Source organism: Vipera berus, assembly GCF_964194415.1.
Source record: "Vipera berus genome assembly, chromosome: 1".
NCBI classification, from domain to species: Eukaryota; Metazoa; Chordata; class Lepidosauria; order Squamata; family Viperidae; genus Vipera; species Vipera berus.
In genome coordinates this window covers 5,872,353-5,894,208 of record NC_138202.1, presented here as the reverse complement: position 1 = coordinate 5,894,208, position 21,856 = coordinate 5,872,353, and the positions used below count along the sequence as shown (strand labels likewise).

The following is a 21,856-nucleotide window of genomic DNA, read 5'->3' as shown; positions in this document are numbered from 1 at the left end:
ATTCTCTTATTCTGCTGAGCCTAGCATTTTATAATCTAATTGAGCGTTAAGCGTAGCAAGCAATTCCAAGGAAGGGATGGATAGAAAGGAATTCAATTTCCTCCTCTTAGTCAAGCGTCTAGTCCTCATTAGTGCAGAGATCAGCTTGTAAATAGGTGTAAGGCTGGGCGGTTGAGGTCAAAAGCTTAATGGCAAAGGTGGACTTGAAGGTGATATTTGAAGGCAGGCAGAAGAAATGGCGACTTTGTTTAACTCAGGGGTCTTCAAACTTGGCCCTTTGATGACTTGTGGACAGTCATCAAAGGGCCAAGTTTGAAGACCCCTGAGTTAACTCTTTGGTGGGGGGGGGCCTTTCAGACTTCAGAATGGGTCCAGCTGAATTTCCATGAAGCTAAGCTTTGAGCGTTTTCCTGTGGGTCCTTCGTTTGTGTCCATGCTGTAGGAAAATAAATTTTAAAAACATGTCTGCCAGTTTCCGTCATCTTTTGCAGTCGAAGAGATTGTGGGGGCTTGGGTGTGTTTGTGTGTGTGTGTGTGTCTGTGTGTGTGTGTGTCTGTGTGTGTACATAAAAGTAGGCCAGAAGTGATGGGCGGACTTTCATTTAGGGCCCTTTTATGACTGGTGGACTTCAACTCCCAGAGTTCCTGGCTGAATTGAAGCCGAGATCACAAAAGGGCCATCTTCCCCACTTGATTTAGAGCCTGCCAATTTTCAAGACAGCATGGGCTGGATTTGAATGAAGTCCCTCTGAAAGCACCCAATTGGGAAGGGTCTATTGATGGATGGATAGAAAGATGGGTGGATGGCTGGTGTTATGTATCCAGTGCAGGTATCTGCATGGCAACAGCCACTAGGGGGCGTTGGCCTGGACGGTTTCGGCGGGAACCCCAGTTTCGGCGGGAAACCTAGGGCCAACCCCATTGGCTGGACGCCTACCTCGCTAGGTATTTAAGGAGGCCAGGTAACCCTTGTTCCTCAGTACGCTACCCCCCCCCCCCAATAAAGAGCTGAACACGTACTCCGGCTGGCGTCCTTGCGTCGGACCCACTCCATTACAGGTGGGTGGATGGAGGGATGAATGGGTAGGTGAAGGGATGGGTGGGTGCATGGAGGGATGGCTAAAAAAGAAACTAAAAAAAACTACATCGTCTTGCCAGCAATCAATACTTAGATAAGCAGAGATTAACATCAGACAAAAAACCTCAAAACAATATTTTATTTATTTATTATTTATTTATTTTTATTTTAATCCCATTTATATCCCCGCCCTTCTCTGAAGACTCAGGGCGGCTTACAAGCTTAGCAGTAGCCTTCATTCTATGTATATGCCTGCTTGTTAGGGCTTTCACACACACACCCCCAAGCGGCATTATTACAAAGTCAGCTTAATTGCCCCCAACAATCTGGGTCCTCATTTTACCTACCTCGGAAGGATGGAAGGCTGAGTCAACCTTGAAGTGAGGTTACCTAGTTGGGTCATGTAGTGTCTGGAGGGAAACCACCAAGCTCAGAGAGCACCAGGGACCCCGCAGACTTCCTCCTCCTCCTCCTCTTCCTCCTTGCACTGGTGATGTTACCCAGTTGGGTAATGAAACGTCTGCAAGAGAACAACCAAGGACCCCACAGTTCTCCTCCTCCTCCTCCTCCTTTCCACAACCCCCCTTCCTTCTAGCCCTAGTGACGTTACCTAGTTGGGTCATGAATTGTCTGCAAGAAAACCACCCGGCTCAGAGAGCACCGGGGACCCCTCAGTTCAACCCTACAGATATTCTTCGCTGTTTGATGACATGGCTGTACTCACCCTTTCGATGTCCCTGGGAAGCATCCCCACAACCCTAGAGAGCCGAATGACACCCCGTCATTCCCATCCAATCCCACCTCAGCAAAGACATCGAGTTGCAGACGTTTGTGTTCAACCTGCTTAGAAGAAGCCCCAGATCTTGATGCCTGCTGGGTCCTGAAGTTACCCCCAGAGGGCAGCCTGGGCCCTTATTTGCAAACCGTCATTTCAAACAGAACCACAGCCTAGCAAACTGGTGACTTCCTTCCTTCCTTCCTTCCTTCCTTCCTTCCTTCCTTCCTTCCTTCCTTCCTTCCTTCCTTCCTTCTTTTCTCTTTCCCTTCTTTCTTTCTTTCCTTCTCTTTCTCTTCTTTTTTCCTTTTCTCTTTCTTTTTCTTTCTCTCTCTCTCCCTCCCTCCCTCCCTTCCTTCTTTCTTTTTTCCTTCCTTCCTTCCTTCCTTCCTTCCTTCCTTCCTTCCTTCCTTCCTTCCTTCCTTCCTTTCTCTTTCCCTTCTTTCTTTCTTTCCTTCTCTTTCTCTTCTTTTTTCCTTTTCTCTTTCTCTTTCTTTTTCTTTCTCTCTCTCTCCCTCCCTCCCTTCCTTCCTTCTTTCTTTTTTCCTTCCTTCCTTCCTTCCTTCCTTCCTTCCTTCCTTCCTTCCTTCCTTCCTTCCTTCCTTCTTTTCTCTTTCCCTTCTTTCTTTCTTTTCTTCTCTTTCTCTTCTTTTTTCCTTTTCTCTTTCTTTTTCTTTCTCTCTCTCTCCCTCCCTCCCTTCCTTCCTTCCTTCTTTCTTTTTCCCTTCCTTCCTTCCTTCCTTCCTTCCTTCCTTCCTTCCTTCCTTCCTTCCTTCCTTCCTTCCTTTCTCTTTCCCTTCTTTCTTTCTTTCCTTCTCTTTCTCTTTTTTCCTTTTCTCTTTCTTTTTCTTTCTCTCTCTCCCTCCCTTCCTTCCTTCTTTCTTTTTTCCTTCCTTCCTTCCTTCCTTCCTTTCTCTTTCCCTTCTTTCTTTCTTTCTTTCCTTCTCTTTCTTTCTTTCCTTTTCTCTTTCTTTTTCTTTCTCTCTCTCTCCCTCCCTTCCTTCTTTCTTTTTCCCTTCCTTCCTTCCTTCCTCTTTATTTCTTTCTCTTCTTTTTTCCTTTTCTTTCTTTCTTTCTTTTTTCTTTCCTTCTCTTTCTTTCTCTCTTCTTTTTTCCTTTTCTTTCTTTCTCTTTCTCTCTCTCCCTTCCTTCCTTCTCTTTCTTTCTCTCTCTCTTTTCCTTCCTTCCTTCCTTCCTTCCTTCCTTCCTTCCTTCCTTCCTTCCTTCCTTCTTTCCTTCCCTCCTTCCCTCCCTCCCTTTCTTAGCTTTCGTACCTGAATGCAAAATACAAATGAAAATGGAGGCAACAGGAAAGTTCGAGAAAAGAAAGGGGAAGTAGAGGGAAAACCCGAAAGAAAGCCGGGCTCTCCTACATTTTTTCCCCCCAGCCTAGTCAAATCCAGAGCAAAGTTACAATCTCACGTTTAACTTTCACGTTACAAAAAGACCAGCCCTTTCCAGGACGACCCCCTGATCCAAACCCAAAGTCAACATTTCATTCACCCTTGTTTTAAAACACGGAGCCCAAAGTCCGGAATGAGTTTCCCAAAGATCAACACAGCCAGTTAAACTTTCTTTTCCTTAATAATTAAACATTCCTCGGCTGGCTCCATTGCTCCTTCTCCCACGGTGGGAATTGGCCAAACGGGTGAGTTTCTATTATTTGCCCAAAGAGAGGTAGGGTGTGTGTGTGTGTGTCTCTGTGTGTGTGTACATAAAAGTAGGCCAGAAGTGATGGGCGGACTTTCATTTAGGGCCCTTTTATGACTGGTGGACTTCAACTCCCAGAGTTCCTGGCTGAATTGAAGCCGAGATCACAAAAGGGCCATCTTCCCCACTTGATTTAGAGCCTGCTAATTTTCAAGACAGCATGGGCTGGATTTGAATGAAGTCCCTCTGAAAGCACCCAATTGGGAAGGGTCTATTGATGGATGGATAGAAAGATGGGTGGATGGCTGGTGTTATGTATCCAGTGCAGGTATCTGCATGGCAACAGCCACTAGGGGGCGTTGGCCTGGACGGTTTCGGCGGGAACCCCAGTTTCGGCGGGAAACCTAGGGCCAACCCCATTGGCTGGACGCCTACCTGGCTAGGTATTTAAGGAGGCCAGGTAACCCTTGTTCCTCAGTACGCTACCCCCCCCCCCAATAAAGAGCTGAACACTTGCGTCGGACCCACTCCATTACAGGTGGGTGGATGGAGGGATGGGGGGATGGAGGGATGAATGGGTAGGTGAAGGGATGGGTGGATGCATGGAGGGATGGCTGAAAAGTAAAGTAAAAAAAAACTAGATCGTCTTGCCAGCAATCGATACTTAGATAAGCAGAGATTAACATCAGACAAAAACCCTCAAAACAATACCCCATCAAGAATACCATATATATACTCTTTATTTCTTTCTCTTATTTTTTCCTTTTCTTTCTTTCTTTCTTTCTTTCTTTCTTTCTTTCTTTCTTTCTTTCTTTCTTTCTTTCTTTCTTTCTTTCTTTCTTTCTTTCTTTCTTTCCTTCTCTTTCTTTCTCTCTTCTTTTTTCCTTTTCTTTCTTTCTCTTTCTCTCTCTCCCTTCCTTCCTTCTCTTTCTTTCTCTCTCTCTTTTCCTTCCTTCCTTCCTTCCTTCTTTCCTTCCCTCCCTCCCTCCCTCCCTCCCTTTCTTAGCTTTCGTACCTGAATGCAAAATACAAATGAAAATGGAGGCAACAGGAAAGTTCGAGAAAAGAAAGGGGAAGTAGAGGGAAAACAGAAAGAAAGCCGGGCTCTCCTACATTTTTTTCCCCAGCCTAGTCAAATCCAGAGCAAAGTTACAATCTCAACTACTTTCACGTTAAAAAAAGACCAGCCCTTTCCAGGACGACCCCCTGATCCAAACCCAAAGTCAACATTTCATTCACCCTTGTTTTGAAACACGGAGCCCAAAGTCCGGAATGAGTTTCCCAAAGATCAACACAGCCAGTTAAACTTTCTTTTCCTTAATAATTAAACATTCCTTGGCCGGCTCCATCGCTCCTTCTGGGTGTGGTTTGGGTGTGTGTGTGTGTGTGTGTATGTTGTGTGTTTTGTGTGTGTGTGTGTGTGTAGAATTCACTTCCGAGCCAGGAAAGAGAAAGAGTTTCTATTATTTGCCGAAAGAGAGGTAGGGTGTGTGGGTGGGTGTGTGTATGTTGTGTGTTGTGTGTTGTGTGTGTGTGGAATTCACTTCCGAGCCAGGAAAGAGAAAGACTTTCTATTATTTGCCCAAAGAGAGGTAGGGTGTGTGTGTGTGTGTGTGTGTTTGTGTGTGTGTGTGTGTGTGTTTGTGTTGTGTGTTGTGTGTGTGTGTGTAGAATTCACTTCTGAGCCAGGAAAGAGAAAGAGTTTCTATTATTTGCCCAAAGAGAGGTAGGGTGTGTGTGAGTGTGTGTCTGTGTGTGTTTGTGTGTCTGTGTGTGTGTAGAATTCACTTCCGAGCCAGGAAAGAGAGTTTCTATTATTTGCCCAAAGAGAGGTAGTGTGTGTGTGTGTGTGTGTGTGTAGGGTGTGTGTGTGTGTCTGTGTTTCTGTGTGTCTGTGTGTGTGTCTCTGTGTCTGTAGAATTCACTTCTGAGCCAGGAAAGAGAAAGAGTTTCTATTATTTGCCCAAAGACAGGTAGTGTGTGTGTGTGTGTGTAGGGTGTGTGTGTGTGTGTGTGTCTGTGTTTCTGTGTGTCTGTGTGTGTGTCTCTGTGTCTGTAGAATTCACTTCTGAGCCAGGAAAGAGAAAGAGTTTCTATTATTTGCCCAAAGACAGGTAGTGTGTGTGTGTGTGTGTGTGTGTGTGTAGGGTGTGTGTGTGTGTAGGGTGTGTGTGTGTGTAGGGTGTGTGTGTGTGTGTGTGTGTGTGTAGAATTCACTTCCGAGCCAGGAAAGAGAAAGAGTTTCTATTATTTGCCCAAAAAGAGGTAGTGTGTGTGTGTGTGTGTGTGTGTGTGTAGGGTGTGTGTGTGTGTGTGTGTGTGTGTGTGTGTGTGTGTAGAATTCACTTCCGGGCCAGGAAAGAGAAAGAAACCTCTGCTCCTTCTTTTTCTCTGCAGGACGACCAACTTCCTACTTTGGGCTGACTGGTTTTTTTTCCACCCAACCGGGAGGAGAGACAAATAAATAAAGGAGGAATAAAGAGCATTTTGGGGTGGTTTCCGCCTCCTGCTAACCAGAGCCAGCTCAGCCTTTGCAGGGAGGCCTCAGCCCCAGGTAAGTCTTCGTGGGGAAACCCCCCTCCCCCCAGCAGAGACCCCCAACCCTCTTTCTGAAACCAGCTGGGGTGGAGCAGAAGAGCAGTGAAGATGATCCAAGGCCGTGGAGACCAAACATACGAAGATCAGCTGCAGGACTTGGGTTTGGCTAGTGGTCTAAAGAAAAAAACAGAAATAGTGGGGAGGGGGGAACACATGATGGCAGGATTCCAGTATCTGAGGGGCTGCCACAAAGGGGAGGGGGTCAACTTCTCCAAAGCACCAGAAGGCAAGGAAAAAAAAAATGGATGGAAAGTGACCGGAGAAGCAACCGGGAATTTAAGGAGAAAACTTCCTGACCGTGAGGACAATTCACCGGTGGAACTGCTTCCCTCCAGAAGTTGCGCTTGTGTTTCATCAGTGGAAGTTTTCAAGAAGAGGCTGGGTAGCCCCCATCTTTGAAACGGCACAGGTGGTCCTCGACTTACAACGGTTCATTTAGCGCCGTTCAAACGTACCACAGCCCCGAAACAAAGGGACTTAGGACCCGTTTTTTTTGCACAGTTTTGTGACTTTGGTAGAAAGCGCCACGATCCTGTGGTCAAATTGCTCGGCAGCTGGCTGGTACTTGCGACTCTTGCTGTGTCCCGGGGATTCCTTGGGACCCCTTTTGCCACCTTCTGACAAGCAAAGGCAAGGGGGAATCCAGGTTTACATAAGAAGCAAACGGTGTATGTGTGTGTGTGTGTGTGTGTGTGTGTGTCTTTGTGCAAATGCAGCGAGTGGTGAAGTAAACATGGCAGGTCCTTGTTCAGCCAATTCATTTTATTGGGCGTTTTATGCCAGGACTCGTAATACTCTAGAATACAGCTTCTATCGCGTCATATTATGTTTAACATATTGACATAACACACTGTATATTATACACAGAATATTACCGTTTTTCTCAACCGTGGCAATTTTAAGTTCTAGATCAGGGGTCTTCAAACTCGGCCCTTTAATGACTCATGGACTTCAACTCCCAGAATTCCTCAGCCAGGCACACTGGCTGAGGAATTCTGGGAGTTGAAGACCATGAGTCATAAAAGGGCCGAGTTTGAAGACCTAAGAACGGCTGCAGGTTTTGGGTTTGGCTACTCTTGAGAAAAGAAGGATGAGGGGGGACATGACAGCAGTATTCCAGGATTTGAGGGGCTGCCCCAAAGAAGAAGGGGTCTGCTTATTCTCCAAAGCACCCGAAGGCAGGACAAGAAACAACGGATGGAAACTCATCAAGGAGAGAAGCAACCTGGAACTAAGGAGAAATTTCCTGACCGTGAGAACAATTAACCAGTGGAATAGCTTGCCACCAGAAGCTATGGGTGCTCCATCACTGGAAGTCTTTAAGAAGTGACGGGACAGCCACTGAAATTGTATAGGGCAGGGGTAGGCAACCTCGGCTCTTTTATGACTCCCAGAATTCCTGAGCCAGCCATACTGAGGGGAAAGGGAGAGGTTTCCAAGCTGAGCCAGGCTGGGTGAGGAATTCTGGGAGTTGAAGTCTACAAGTCATAAAAGAGCCGAGGTTGCCTACCCCTGGCTTAGGGTCTCCTGCCTGAGCAGAGAGTTGGACTAGAAGACCTCCAAGGTCCCTTCCAGCTGTATTCTGATTGATTAAAGCCTTCATTAGCTAACAAGGAGCAGGTAGTCTTTGATTTAGGTCCACATTTGAGCCCGATTTCCATTGCTAAGTGAGACAGTCATTAAGCGAGATTTACCCACCCACCCCATTTTACAATCTTTCTTGCCATCGTTGTTAAGGTGAATCGCTGCGGTTGTTAACTTAGGAACACGGTCATTAAGCAAATCTGGCTTCTCCAATGACTTTGTCAGAAGGTCACCAAAAGGTAGATCACCTGACTCCGGGACACCGCGACTGTCATAAATATGAATCAATTGCCAAGCATCCAGGTTTTGACCATGGGGGATGCTGCAATGGTTGTAAAGCGTGAAAACAATGACCACAAGTAACTTTTTTGAGTGCCCTTGTCTCTTTGGTCACTAAACGGGCTGGTCTAAGTTGAGGACCGCCTGTATTAGATCTGCCCCTTACTTAAACACCTCCAATGAAACAGAATTATTTATGTTGGTGTGTACGTACGCAAGTATGTACATATGTATTCATTCATTCATTCACTCACTCATTCATTCATTCATTCATTCAGGCTCCCCAAACTGTTCCAGAGTTTCATTATCTTTATTTCTCTCTTTTTTTCCAGCCTTCAAGCTTGGCAAAAATTACGACGCCCACCTCTCCTGTAGCCTTACACAGGTTTGCCCTAGGCGACATATAGGCTTCCTGGTATCCGACCTTTGATAAAGGCTGGGCAGCCGTGCCCGTCCTCTGCCTGTGCCACCCCTTGTGGATCCAACATGCCCTCCAATTTGGACCCGGCTCCGCCCAGGATGACAGGCACTTCCCAGGTAGATCTGGGCTTTGAAGGGATCCTCCAGATCCTAAAGGGGATCCCGGCGGAGAGGCTCATTCAATATAGGCACAAGCTGTGCTGCTCGCACCAAAACCGGAAGAGCTGCCATCTGCTGCACGTCATGATCCTCTGGTCCTTGGGGAGAGAAGAGGAGGCAAGGGTGCAGCTCCACAGCTTCAGAGACGACGTGGTGGCCCACCATCTCTCTCAAAGCCTCTGGGCCACGGGTGGAGTGAAGGGGACAACCCCAGAGCAACTGAAGGACCAGGCCAAGGTGGCCCAGGCAGTGGCGGAGATCTATTCGCTCTTGGTCGATGAGAAGCTTTGTGAATCCCTGGCCAGAGACGAGGCGTACAGAACCGCTATCCAAGCCTTTATGACCGGTCGCGTTGAAGGAGCCCAACTCAAAGGTCTCCTGGATGAAGCTATGGAGAAGTGTGGACTGCCATTCCTCTTGACGGTGCCCAGGAATAATTCTGGAGCTCTGGCCTCAGGGAGGTGGGAGTTGACTCCACCCAGAAGGAGCAGTCCGGTGTCCATTGACAGCTCTTTTCCTTCTGATAACCCTCAGCCGTTACGTTCCACAGGAAGCCCCCTCTCCTACATCAGCCACCTTCAGATCAGTGAGACTTCAACAACCTCCGGCAGCCCTTCCAGCCCGGGAGGGTCTGTGTCTCTAACATCAAAAAGCCAAGCAGAAGACACCAGTTCTGCGTCGTTGGTCAACAGCTGTTCCGCCAACTCGAGAAGACCTTCTCTACCAATTTCCAGAGGTCCCAGTTTACCGCCTGATACCAAAATCGCACCGTCTCTCAAGGCGTCTGCCCAGGGCTCCATGCACTGCACCACAACCCCTGTAACAATGCTATCAGGAGACTTGCCTCTCAGCTTCCAGGTCCCACCTCTTCAGAAGTTGGGTTCGACACCTGCAGAAAGTGCTCTACAACCTGGAACCCGTTCCTCTGCTTCAGCCCCGAGCACGGGTTTTGGACCTCTGCTATCGTCTTCTTTTACTTCTTCTTCAGATCTTGCCTCTCATAGCTCAGAGCCTTCTTCGGTGGTCCCACCAGATGATGAAAGACAGTTCTACACCTTCGTGGTCCTGCATGCCGCAGAGGACGAGCTGGTGGCTTGCCGGGTGAAGGAACGCTTGGAGGCCTTGGGTGTCTCCAACGGAGCCACCTTCAGCGAAGATTTCCTCGTCCCCGGCTGTGGCCAACTCAACTGTTTCCAGAACGCCTTGGACAACTCGGCCTTCACCCTCGTGCTCCTGACAGAGAACTTCACGGGCCGCCTTTGTGACTATCAACGCGACACAGCCTTGATGGACTCCCTCACCCGCTGCTGCAAGAGGGACTCGGTGATTCCGTTGGTGCCCAAAGAACACACGCTGAAATCCAGGGAAATGCCCCTCCTGCTGGCTTCGTTGGTGCCCTTGGTTGAAAAATCTCCTGTGTTTGACAAAAGGGTGAAGAAGACCTTCACTTCAAGGGTGATCCAGGAGAAAAAAGCCACCTGGGAGCTCACGAGACAGATCCAGGAAAGAGAGAAGGAGAGAGAACGAGAGCGAGAAAACCTGAGGCTACAACAGCGTCTCGCTCTCCTCAACCTTCAACCACCACAACCAGTGGCGGACATTTCAAGGCTACCAGCCTCAGCAGGCCGAGTCTTTCCTCCTTCCACAACATCCTTTATGGAACCAGGGCCCAACCAGGCTTCCTTCTCCCAACCATTCATGTTCTCGGTGGGTTCTCCAAACACAATGCCGGGTCCACAGCTCATCATTCAGAATGCCCAAATGATTCAGATCGGTGATTATAACCGCATGCAGGTGGAAAGAAGCAATGCAGCGGTGGGCACGGCCAATGGGACCATTGAGGGGCCACCAGTGGAGGAAGGAGAGGACAATCCTGGAGAGCAAAAATGAGTCCATGAAAGAAGACATCAGAAACATTTGTAAGTTTCTTAGAAGCATCGGCGACTTTGCCAAGGGACGAGACCTGTTTGACAAAGAGACCGGTGTTACGGGAAGATGTAGGGGCCAACAAGAACTGGCACCTTGAACTTCATGGGTGACCATCTCCTCTTTGGAATCCCCCAGGGACTCGTAAAGCAGAGGTCCCCAACCTTTGGGGCACCAGGGACCACCGGTTCCGTGGAAAAGTTTTTCCGCGGACCGGAGGGTGTGTGGTTTTGTGTGCTGCCTGCATTCCGCAGATGGGGCTTTGCTTGTTTGTGCGGACCGGTTGCGGCATGCCGTGGTTCCGTACTGGGGGTTGGAGACCCCTGTTGTAAAGGACAAAATGCACTACAGGTAGTCCTCGACTTACAACCATTTGTTTAATGATTGTCTGACGTTACAATGACACTGAAAAAAAAGGGACTTATGAACGTTTTTCACACTTACAACCGTTGAACGTACAGTGTGATCGTAATTCAGACGCTTGGCAACTGACTCGCATCTGTGACTTTTAGAGTTTCCTGGAATCACGTGATCCCCTTTTGAGACCTTCTGATCCACCAAGGACAATGGCGAAGCCAGATTCACTTAACAACCCTGTTGCTAACTTAACAACCGCAGTGATTGAATTAATCACGGTGGCATGAAAGGTTGTAAAACAGGGCAACATCCACATAAGAACTGTCTTGCTTAGCAAGGGAAATTTTGGGCTGAGTTGTGGTCGTTGAGGACTTACCTGTATTCTTAATCTTGCAGCTGGGGAGACAGGAGTTATGGGGACCCTTTCGTGCAATATAGAAGAGAGGGAGAAGGAAGCCATTTTGCTCTTTTTTTGGGGGGGGGGGAAACCCAGCAAGAATGTTAGAAGGGATTAATCTCAAAGGACGGAGACAGAGGAACTGCACCACGATTTACTTGGGTGAAAATTCTGAAATGTGTACAATTGCTTCGTTATGCGACCCCTATGCAATATATATGTGGCCTTTGGAAATGACTGGGTTCATGTTGCGATTGGAATTACAAGGAGCCTGGCTTGATCTTGGTTTAAGAGGCAAAGAGTCACTGCGATCTTGCTTATGGCTTGGGGTGTCTCCACTCCACCAATTGTGACTTAAAGTCTATATAACCAGGTTTAAGCTATGGCTTAATGCAGAGCGTAGCAAGCGAGAGCTCTTTTAGATTACAGGCAACGCTGGAATCTAATAGGGTAGTCAAGTTAGCCAAGATATGTGGACTTCAACTCCCAGAATTCCCCAGCTAGCACGGCTGGCTACGGAATTCTGGGAGTCGAAGTCCACCCATCTTAAAACTCGTTCAAGTGGAGAGTCGTAAGACTAAGGGGGCGCAGGAACATGGGTGTGTGTGTATACCTCAACATTATCTCTTATCAGCTTGCTGCAGCTTTTCACTTTAACCATCTCTGGAGAAATCAGGATTTGCAGATTGCAATGCCCCCCAGCCCCAATTCCTCCCTTCTTTTCTGCATTTCATCAGATCTGGCGATCAAGACCCACTCAGATCTGAGGAGGGATCCAGTATCTGGAGAAAGGGACCAGGTACTTTTTCCAGTCTGGAGAAGAGGCATTAAAGAAGAGATAATACTGTCTGTCTTTTAAAGACATCCAAATCAGGGAGAAAATTATGTATTTATTTATCTTCTTTTTTTGGTACTGCAAGGAAATGTGTGTCCTTCTTTGGGAAAATGCATCAGAAACTCCTGAGAAAAAAATTGGGGATCCTTAATTCCCCCCCCCTTACATTCCACTCTACTCAGTTGGGCCAAGGGGTTTCCTCAACGCCACCCCTTATAGGCTGTACCAACAAAGCTTGCCTTTTCTGCTCCCCACCCCCCCAAAACTGGCAGATGATTGCATTTACGAAATGATGTTATATTCAGTGTGGCATCTAAAGCAGGGGGCATCGAACAATGACAAGTTATTGGACTTGTGGACTTCCCAGAATTCCCCAGCTGGTTATGGTAGCTGGGGAATTCTGGGAGTTGAAACCCACAGCTTTTAAAGCGGTCGAGGTTGGGCAGCCCCGATTTAACACTTCGGACATGCTTTACGAGTGGTAAATAATACCGGTAAGACATGAACCTATGAGTAAATGGGGATGAACACAATGAGGGACTCTCATTCTTTTCTTGTATAGTTAAATTTAACGTTGAATTTAATTTAATTTAATTTAATTTAATTTATTAATATTTCTATACCGCCCTTCTCCCGAAGGACTCAGGGCGGTGAACAGGGCAAGAATAAAAAGAATAAAAAGCCTGGTTGGTAAACATAATACCACTGTTTTAGACATGGCCTACTGTGAGCTATCAGATGCTCGGCAGAAATCCACAGATCCTCATATGGGGAGCTTCACTGTGGATTCCTGAGTGCTCTCTTGAGTTTGGTTTTACCAAAAAGACGGTGAGACTTTGGAAAAAGTGCAGAGAAGAGCAACTATGATGATTAAAGACCTGGAGGCAAAAGGAAACGAAGAACGGTTGCAGGATTTGGGTTTGGCTAGTCCAGAGACAAGGAGGACTAGGGGTGATATAGCAGTATTCCAGTATTTGAGGGGCTGCCACAAAGAAGAGGGGGTCAAACTTATTTTCCAAAGCACCAGGACAAGAAACAACGGATGGAAACCAATCAAGGAGAGAAGCAACCTGGAATTAAGGAGAAACTTCCTAACAGTGAGGACAATTAACCAGTGGAACAACCTGCCTCCAGAAGCTGTGAGTGTTCCAACACTGGAGGTTTGTAAGAGGAGACTGGACAGCCACTAGTCTGAATTGGTATAGGGCTCAGGTCGGCAACCTGAGGCTCCCAGTTGCCCGGTGCGCGCGCACCTCTTCGAACGGGCCGTGGTGCGCACACACCTCTCCAAATGGAGAATGGCACCGCCCGTTCCAACAGGTGCGCGCGCACCTTTCTGAAGGGCGGAGGTGCACGCGCACTCTCCAAACCGCTGCCGTCCCGTTTGCACAGCTGCCGCGTTCATCCATGTTTGACGAACGCGGCAGGTCTCCGAACAGGACAGCAGCGGCTTGGGAGAGGTGCGCGCGCACTCTCCAAACCACCGCCGTCCCGTTTGCACAGCTGCCGCGTTCGTCCATATTTGACGAACGCAGCAGGTCTCCAAACGGGACGGCGCGCACCTCTCCAAAGGGGAGACCCGTCGCCGCACAGGTGCCTTCCATTTTGCGCATGCACAAAGTTTTTTGCGCATGCGCGTGAGTGGACGCACGCACGCACACGTTTTGCGGCTCCCACTTTTTTGTTTGTGTGATGGAACCGGTTCTGAGTGGCCCTTTTCCTTTTTCCGGTTGCCGACCCCTGGTATAGGGCAGTGATGGCAAACCTTTTAGAGACCAAGTGCCCAAACCGCAACCCGAAACCCACTTCTTTATCGCAAAGTGCCAGGGCTGCATTAGCATTGTGGTGACTTCGGGGGACGGGGTGGAGGAGGCATCTCCGAGTGCCGCCTCTGGCACACAAAAACTGGGGGCGCAAAAATGGGCCACCCTGCTGCAAGATGCAAAAACGGCCGCTGCCGCACGGTGGGGTGCAGATACAAGGCACTGCACCACGCAAGAATGGGGCAGGGCTAGTAAAGTATCACGCAGGCACTCACCCTGCCCCGTTTGCAGCGCGTGCGTGCTTGTGGCTCCGTGCGCGCACGCGTGGATCTAAAATGCTTCCCCCTCCCTTTTCTTCCAGTCCACCAAACGACAAGTGGTTGGTGATCTCTGCCCTACCACCTCTACTCGAGCTTGCTAATTGGCCGCTTCGTGTCCTTTGTGCTGGGTGGGGCTCCTACTCCGGGCCGCTGAGGCGGCCCGATGGAGCTGCTGCTGGCAGCGGTGGCACGCTCTGTGAGTGCCGCCTCTGGCACACATGCTATAGGTTCGCCACCGCTGGCCTAGGGCCTCCTGCTTGAACAAGGGGTTGGACTAGAAGACCTCCGAGGTCCCTTCCAGCTCTTATTCTGATTGATTGGCGGTTTTCTTGCATACGTTTCGTGACCCAGCTAGGTAACGTCATCAGTGCTAGAAGGCAGTGTGGGGTACTGGTAGCTCAACGGTGAATGTGGGGTCCTTGGTGCTTTTTTTTCTGGGAGACGTTTCAGTACCAAACTAGGGAATATCACGAGTGGATTACATGGGGCAACATGAGCCGACGTAGCCCATAGAAGTTGACCCTGCTATAGGATTCTTCCATTTGTAACTTGCTTTTTCAGAAATGCCAAACTCTGAAGAAAGGCAGGTGTCTTTCTCAGGCTCCAAAAAAGCCACTACATACATTAGTCCTCGACTTACGACTGCTGACAATGGACTGCCCCCAGAGTTACTTACAACCCAGATTTGACATTCCGATAGCCCCTCTGATAGTTACACAGTCGCCTTTCCGGGGCTTGGGAGCTGGCTGGCATTTACAGCCGTTTACAACGTCCCGCAGTCACACAACCACAATTTGCAAAACTTGGGGCTGAAAACCATTGTCTCCAAGCCAAAAAATAAAATAAAAATATCAATGGATTTGCTTAACAGCCAACCTGTCTGCTTCGTGGCCTTCGACCGCTTTCCGTTAAGAACCGTCACAAAAGCGTTTGCAAAATCAGGGTGAGGTCACCGCGGCGACCCCGCTTAAGCGACCGGCGTGACTTAAGACCAGAGTTCCAGACTCAAAACAGTGGTTAAGTTGAGGATTACCTATATAGTAAACACCTCTAGCCGTACGCCCGTATGAACAAGAAGAGTCGAAGACGCGGTTTTGTATGTTTTAGCAGCACTTTTTTTTCCCCTCTCCTTGATTTTCACCGTTAGTTCAACTTTTATTTACTTCCAAGTGAGGAAGGCTGGCTTTTCAAGGGTATTATAACATTTCTTTCGGCCATGATTGGCAAATCGACTCCATTCTTTGCAACAAAACAAACAAAAAGATAATGGTAACCCGAAACTTCCTTTTATCAGCTAACCTTCTGTTTTGTTTGCTTTTAACACTGCAAGAATGCAAAGAGGCAGAGAAGTTTCTGCAAAAGCCACTAAGGGGAGGTGGGGGGGGACACAAAACCCTGAGGTTTCTGTAGTTCTGTTTTAGCTCTAAAAGCAGTTTTTCAACCTCTGCAACATTGAAAGACGTTTGGACTTCAATTCCCAGATTTTCCCCAGCCAGCTGTGCTGGCTGGGGAATTCTGGGAGTTGAAGTCCAGATGTCATCAAGCCGCGGAGGTTGAGCAATTCTGCAAGGCAAGTTCAGAACTCTGCTTTCTTGTTATCCCTGGGCTGTGTGAAGATGCAGAAATGGTTCCCCAAAGTCACCCCCTAGTCTACACACACACACACACACACAAATATATATATTGACCATTTGTGGCTCCACCCTGCCCAAACCAGGAATCCAAAGCCTTCTTTGGGGTAGCTTGCTTCTTTGGTGTCCAAGAGAAAAACAAAGCAACATCTTTAAGCATCCTCGGGCATCAGCTGATACTAACCCCCCCTTTTCAAAGCAAATCTAAACTAGAGATGGATTCAAAGAGAAGGCCGACCTCTTAAAACTATGGAGGCCGACGGACTGAAATGATGGCTTCAGCTGAGGTTCCTCGGAGGGAAAGATTATCAGACGAGCTTCGGGATTTTTTGGGGGGGGGGGAGAAACTCTTTTAAACACACTGAAACTTTCCGGTTTTTTTCTGGTCCATTTGACTTCTCTCTCTGTATGGAGGTCATCAAAGGTCCACCTTTGCTGGTAGGCCGTCGAACCGAGTCTATCTGAGGGAAGCAGTGTTTCACGAGACCTCAGCAACTTTGACAAGGGTGGACCTCGACTCCCAGAATGCTGAAGTTCCTGAGGTTGAGAAACAACTCTTCAAAGCCAGGGGTCTTCAAACTTGGCCCTTTTATGGACTTTGTGGACTTCAACTCCCAGAATTCCTGTCAGGCACGAGGAATTCTGGGAGTTGAAGTCCACGAGTCATAAAAGGGCCAAGTTTGAAGACCCCCAGATACCAGGGATGGATATGTTTGATCTGGGGGGGGAGGGGGAAAGTCTTATCTGGACACCATAGCGCCAAAGATGGTGACAGCAACCTGTTGGCCTTACTTCAGCCTACTCTGACCTTCAGCAGTCCTGCTACTATGAAGAGTTAAGATGACTCAGAGGTCATGCAACCCATCAACAACCACAGCCATCTTACAACTGCTCCGATCCTCTGCCGTGACACTGTTGGTGAGGTAGACCCGGAGAGAAGGGACGAGACAGGTCCTTCAAGACCTGAATGCAACTATGAAGTCATTTTCCATCCATCCACCCCTTCTCAAGCTTTCCAAGTCCACCCACCCACCCATCAAGCTTTCCATCCATCCATCTTTCCATCCATCCATCCATCTTTCCAAGTCCATCCATCCACTGACACCCCCCCCCCACCTTTGCCACCCTTTTTCTCTTGCCTAATGCTGCCTCAACCCCAACTATGAACTCTGAAGAGAAGAACGGAATTTAAAGGACCAGCCAAACAAATCAACCCGGCACAATCTGACAGGATAGCTGAGTAACGGTGAGTGTGTGAGGGCTATTCACATCTATCCTTCAACATCCATTTCCACCCTTTACATATTTTTTTTTTAAAAAAATCACTGCTTGATACATCTGGGGGAAAAGTAATTCTAAGAATCCAAGTTGCAACCTTGTGACTTTTCTTGCAGGGATGAATAAATTTCTTTTTTGATGCCCACCTGTCCTAAAGAGTTAAGGAAGGCAAGGAAGGACCTGTGGAGTAACTGGGAAGCCACAGTGTAGTAGGCATTTAATTCACCTCTGCTCACTTTGGTGGGTTACTAGGCACGGTTTTTAATGGGAAGAAAACCTGGACAGGCCCACAGTTCCAAATAGGTTTTCAGCACTGTTTTCTTTGGCTCTGGGAGATTTTTAAAAGCACCTGCTCCTTAACCTTTGCAGAGGATGCAAAGAGATAGTTTGGACAATGAAATATTGCCCAATCACCTCCTGTTCCTTCCAGAAACACTGGGGCCACCCCAGCCAGAAAGACATACATCAGGGCTCTCCAAACCTGGCAACCTGGGAGACTCGTGGACTTCCAACTCCCAGAATTCCTCAGCCAGCCATGATGGCTGAGAAATTATGGGGGGTTAGAAGTCCACAAGTCTTCAAGTTGCCACGTTTGGAGACCTCTGGTGCAAACACACACCGGTTTTTGCCAGTGATAGGGTGAAAAATCAATACCCTGGGGTTTCTTCTTAATAGGAAAAAGAAACGGAGGGGTTGGCTTGATTAAATTTCAGAATTTGGGGAACCTTTTACAGCCTGGTCTGCCTACAGTGCAAGGCTCACTCTGCTGACAAGAAGAAAAAAAAAACACCAGCCAAATGTTTAAAAAATGCATTACCAACAGCTTTGAAAACAGCCAGCAAAATCTCAGCCTATGTTAAAGAGATGTTCCAAGCGAGAACTGAAATGCAAGGGGGGTGGTGGTGGAAAAAAATATATATCAAACCTCACTGAACCCAGTTTGGGTCAACCATGCAAAGAAGCAAAGAACTTGCTGTTCAAAATGAAAGTCATCCCTTCCCCACCCCCACCCCCCGCCTTAAGTTACACGGCTGAGCTGAAAAACAGAACATTGTTAAGACTTGGTGGGTTTGCCTTAATCCATTCTTACATCCTCGACAAGGAAGGGTGCAAATGAAATAACTTAAAAGCTCAACCCAATGTGCAAGCTGAAAGCAGGCCATGCAAAACATTCACCTATTTTGCACCGGGCGACTCTGGAGCCGGTCACAACCGGATCCACCAGCCAGCCCCCCCCCCCCAATTTCCCCACTTCTCACATGAAGACAAAGAAGATGGGGCAGGCTGAGAGAAGATTGGAGGAACTCTGGAGCAGGGTGTCAGCCCTAGAGGTTTCCTAGGGTGTCGTAGCAAAGTTCCAGCAAGCTGAATCTAGCCAATTTTTTCTTTTCTTTTTGCAGCATCCCAAAAAGGGGGGGGGGGGTAAATTAGAGGCTAAATTCAACTCCTTGGCTTTGTCTGGAAGGCCAGGGAGAAAAATTCGAAGGAACTTTCAAAGACAGATTAGGGACAGACCCGTGGACGAGTAAGGCAGCGTTTTCTCAACCTTAGCCGCTTTTAAAAATAAGTGAACTTCAACTCCCAGAATTCCCCAGCCAGCACAGCTGCGCTGGCTGGGGAATGCTGGGAGTTGAAGTCCATCCATCTTAAAAGGGGTCAAAGCTGAGAAACACCGCAGTAGAGGCCATCATCTACCTAAGAAGACCCCGGAGAGTGAGGCCACTTGTGCATTGGGTCAAAGACGCCTTCTCCATGTCAGGGGCTGGACAGAAGAAAGACAAAGAGACCACCTAAGATGGCCAAGTGCAAACCAAAGCTTTTAAAATCCAGACCCCAGGAAGACCATGAGTCCCACGTTCTCTCCCTGCCAGCTGCAGCCAGGTCTAGGAAGAGACCAGTAGGGAGTACAGCCCTTCTTGGCTAATGCAGCTCAATGAAGGCTTCCAATTCTTCAGGGATGAAGCCCTTATAAGGGATCTTGTGTTTATCCAGCGCTCGAGCTGCAAGGCACTGTAAGGTGATGTAATTAAATGGCTGCATCATGGCCTTGGTGAGCTGCTTCTCATCCAGGAGCTCGTAGGCCGTCTGTTTGAAAGCGTTGGTCGCATCCATATGAGCTCCGGCTTCCATTAGGGCGCTCATGATGAGGGGGCAATTGTTCCGGGCAGCCACGTGCAGCGGGGTGTTGTTGTCGTAATCCCGGCTGTCCGGATCGGCCCCGCACTCCAACAGGAGGTTCACCACGTGGAGCGAGGGGAACTTCCCCACCGGATAGCGGCCCACGGCGGTGGTGTCCTTGTCCACCGCCATGTGCAACGGGGTGAAGCCGTTCTTGCCTCTGGGGTGACACTTGAGCAAGCGGTAGATAGTCTGGCGCTTCTGGTGCTCCTGTTCGGGCGCGCACTCCACTTTTTCCAGCAAAAAGACCAAGTGGAGGATGATAGCCAGGGCTTTGGTGAACTGGGAAGCGTCCGCCACCGGGTCCTTCCTGTGCTGGAGGGCCCGCTCAACCTCGCGGACCCCTTTGCTCAGAACCACCATGAGGTCAGAGAAACCCAGCTGGGTCCCTAAGGCGCCCTTCGAACGGTCCTGCAGCACGTAGGAGAAGAGCTCGGCAAAGGAGAGAAAGCTGCTGGCCGTCATCGGGCTCAAGGGCTCCAGGTTGCCCTGCTGCATTTCCAAGGCGTACTTCCACAGGTTAATGCAACGTTCAAAGTTGCCCGAATCGGCATAGACGGCCCCCCGGTAGCGGATATAATACGAGGTATCCGGGTGAGACGGGCCCAAAATACGCTCCCGGACCAGCAAGGCCTGCATCCTCATCTCATCCGGATCCGTGATCAGCGATTCCAGCTCCTCCATGCTGCTGACTTCCCGGGCGTAGTCGTAAGCCAGCACCCGCTGCCGAGGCTCCAGCTTAGAGAGGCCCTCGCCCCCTTGGAGACGCAGCTCCATCGCCCGGCGCCAGTGCTTCAGGGCGCCGAGCAGGTCCCGCTTCTTGTCCACCATGGTGGCGCCCAGCAGTTCCAGCGCCTCCACTGCGGCCTCGCGGGTGCAGTAGACGTGGGATCCGCCGGTCTCGTCCTCCTCTTCTTCTTCCACGTCTTCCCGAGTCTTCTCTTCCTCTTCATCCTCCTCGGTCTCCTGGCTTTGGCTCTCATCCTCCAGCGCTCCTCGGATGAGATACTCCACGATGTTGGCGTGGCCGGTGACACTGGCAGCCAGCAGCGGGGTCATGCCGTAGCCGTCCCGTTCCATCCGGGCCCGGCGGGCCAGCAGCAGGCGCAAGATCTCCAGGCTGCCGGACTCGGCGCAGTCGTGCAGGGCGGTGTTGCCCTTCAGGCTGCGCCGGTTGACCTGGGCGCCCTGCTCCAGCAGGTAGCGGGCGATGTCGGCGTGGCCCTTGTAGCAGGCGATCATCAGGCAGGTGTGGCCGTGCCGGTTGGCCACCTCCAGGTCGGCGCCGCACTCGCCCACCAGGTAGCGGGCCACGGCCAGGTGCCCGTCGAAGCAGGCCGCCCGCAGCGGCGTCGAGTTGGTCAGCGTGGTCTGGTTGACGCAGGCGCCGCGCTCCAGCAGGCTCCGCACCACCGGCAGGTGCCCGGCGGCGGCGGCGGCCCACAACGGCGGCGCCCCCTCGATGGTCTCGCCGTCAAATCGCACCGACCCGCCCGCGCCCACCCGCGCGCCGCAATGGTCCACCAGGTACTCCACCACCTCGCGGTGCCCGTGGCGGGAGGCGATCAGCAGCGGCGGCCCTTCCGCGCCGCCGGGCCCCGCCGCCAGCCGCTGCCGCTCCTCCCGGCCTCGCCCGCCCAGCAGCTTCTGCAGCAGCTTCAGCTTCCCCTCCCGCGCCGCGTTGTAGACGGCCAGGCGAAGGTCCATGGCCGAGGGGTTTTTTTTTTTCCTCAGCGGGACTGGCCGCGCGGACGGGCCGCCGGTCGCCTCAGCTTCTCGGCGGACGCCGGCGCCGCCATCTCGCGCCCTCTTGAGGCGAAAACAAAATGGCCGCTCTTTCCGCCCGCCCAGGCACGCCGGGATTTGTGGTCCGGCCGCGCAGGTCTCGCCCGGCGTTTTGATAAGTCCGGCAGGGCCGCTCGTCACTACGTTTCCCAAGAAGCGCCGGGAAGGAAAGCCGCGGGCGCGCGAGGGAAGCGAAGGAGGGGGGGGGTAGGCTGGCCGCGAAGGCTTTCGGGAAGGGTAGTTCAAAGAAGGGAAGGCTTGGCTCACCTTGGAAACCTCTCCCTTTCCCCTCAGCATGGCTGGCTGAGGAATTCTGGGAGTTGAAGTCCTCGAGTCATAAAAGAACCAAGACTGCCTACCGCCTGGACTAGACGCCGCTGGGTTTCCCCCGATAGGAAGGAAACTCCGTTTCCCAGAATGAGGCTGAGGAAGCAGAGGCTTGTGGGGACGTAGCGGCGGAGAGAGCGCGTCAGAGTAGGCGAGCTGGCTTCTGGGAAATGCAGTTTGTTTGCTTTTAAGTCTCCTGGTGGATGCTCTTTCTAATTAAAAAAATGCGTGTCCCCTCCAGCCTTACTTTTATGATTAGAGACCAGGCAATAATAACGTAGGTGTGAATTTTCTGCCCAGAATAGGATTCTTAGGTAAAGGTAAAGGTTCCCCCGCACATGCGTGCTAGTCGTTTCCGACTCTAGGGGCCGGTGCTCATCTCCGTTTCATAGCCGAAGAGCCAGCGCTTGTCCGAGGACGTCTCCGTGGTCATGTGGCCGGCATGACTAGACGCCAAAGGCGCACGGAACGCTGTTACCTTCCCACCGTAGTGGTCCCTATTTTTCTACTTGCATT

The 21,856-nt window shown here is 50.0% G+C and overlaps 2 protein-coding genes across 3 annotated transcripts; one reads left to right on the top strand and one right to left on the bottom strand.

Annotated features, from left to right (window-relative positions):
- Positions 1-5,949: 5,949 nt before the first annotated feature.
- Positions 5,950-11,685, top strand: TICAM1 (TIR domain containing adaptor molecule 1). 2 transcript variants are annotated; one of them, XM_081325502.1, is made up of 2 exons: positions 5,950-6,057; positions 8,297-11,685. In XM_081325502.1, exon 2 carries the CDS (start codon positions 8,451-8,453, stop codon positions 10,431-10,433), a length of 1,983 nt encoding a protein of 660 aa, XP_081181628.1. In that variant the 5' UTR covers positions 5,950-6,057; positions 8,297-8,450; the 3' UTR covers positions 10,434-11,685. The 2 variants fall into 2 exon arrangements, with proteins under 2 accessions (XP_081181628.1, XP_081181629.1); XM_081325503.1 differs by lacking the exon at positions 5,950-6,057 and adding an exon at positions 6,841-8,182.
- Positions 11,686-16,403: 4,718 nt separating this feature from the next.
- FEM1A (fem-1 homolog A) lies at positions 16,404-21,060 on the bottom strand. Its single transcript, XM_081336858.1, has 2 exons — positions 18,746-21,060; positions 16,404-17,930 (listed from the first exon to the last, which is right to left on the bottom strand). The coding sequence occupies exon 1, from the start codon at positions 20,933-20,935 to the stop codon at positions 18,971-18,973; it is 1,965 nt and encodes a 654-aa protein (XP_081192984.1). The 5' UTR covers positions 20,936-21,060; the 3' UTR covers positions 16,404-17,930; positions 18,746-18,970.
- Positions 21,061-21,856: the final 796 nt, after the last annotated feature.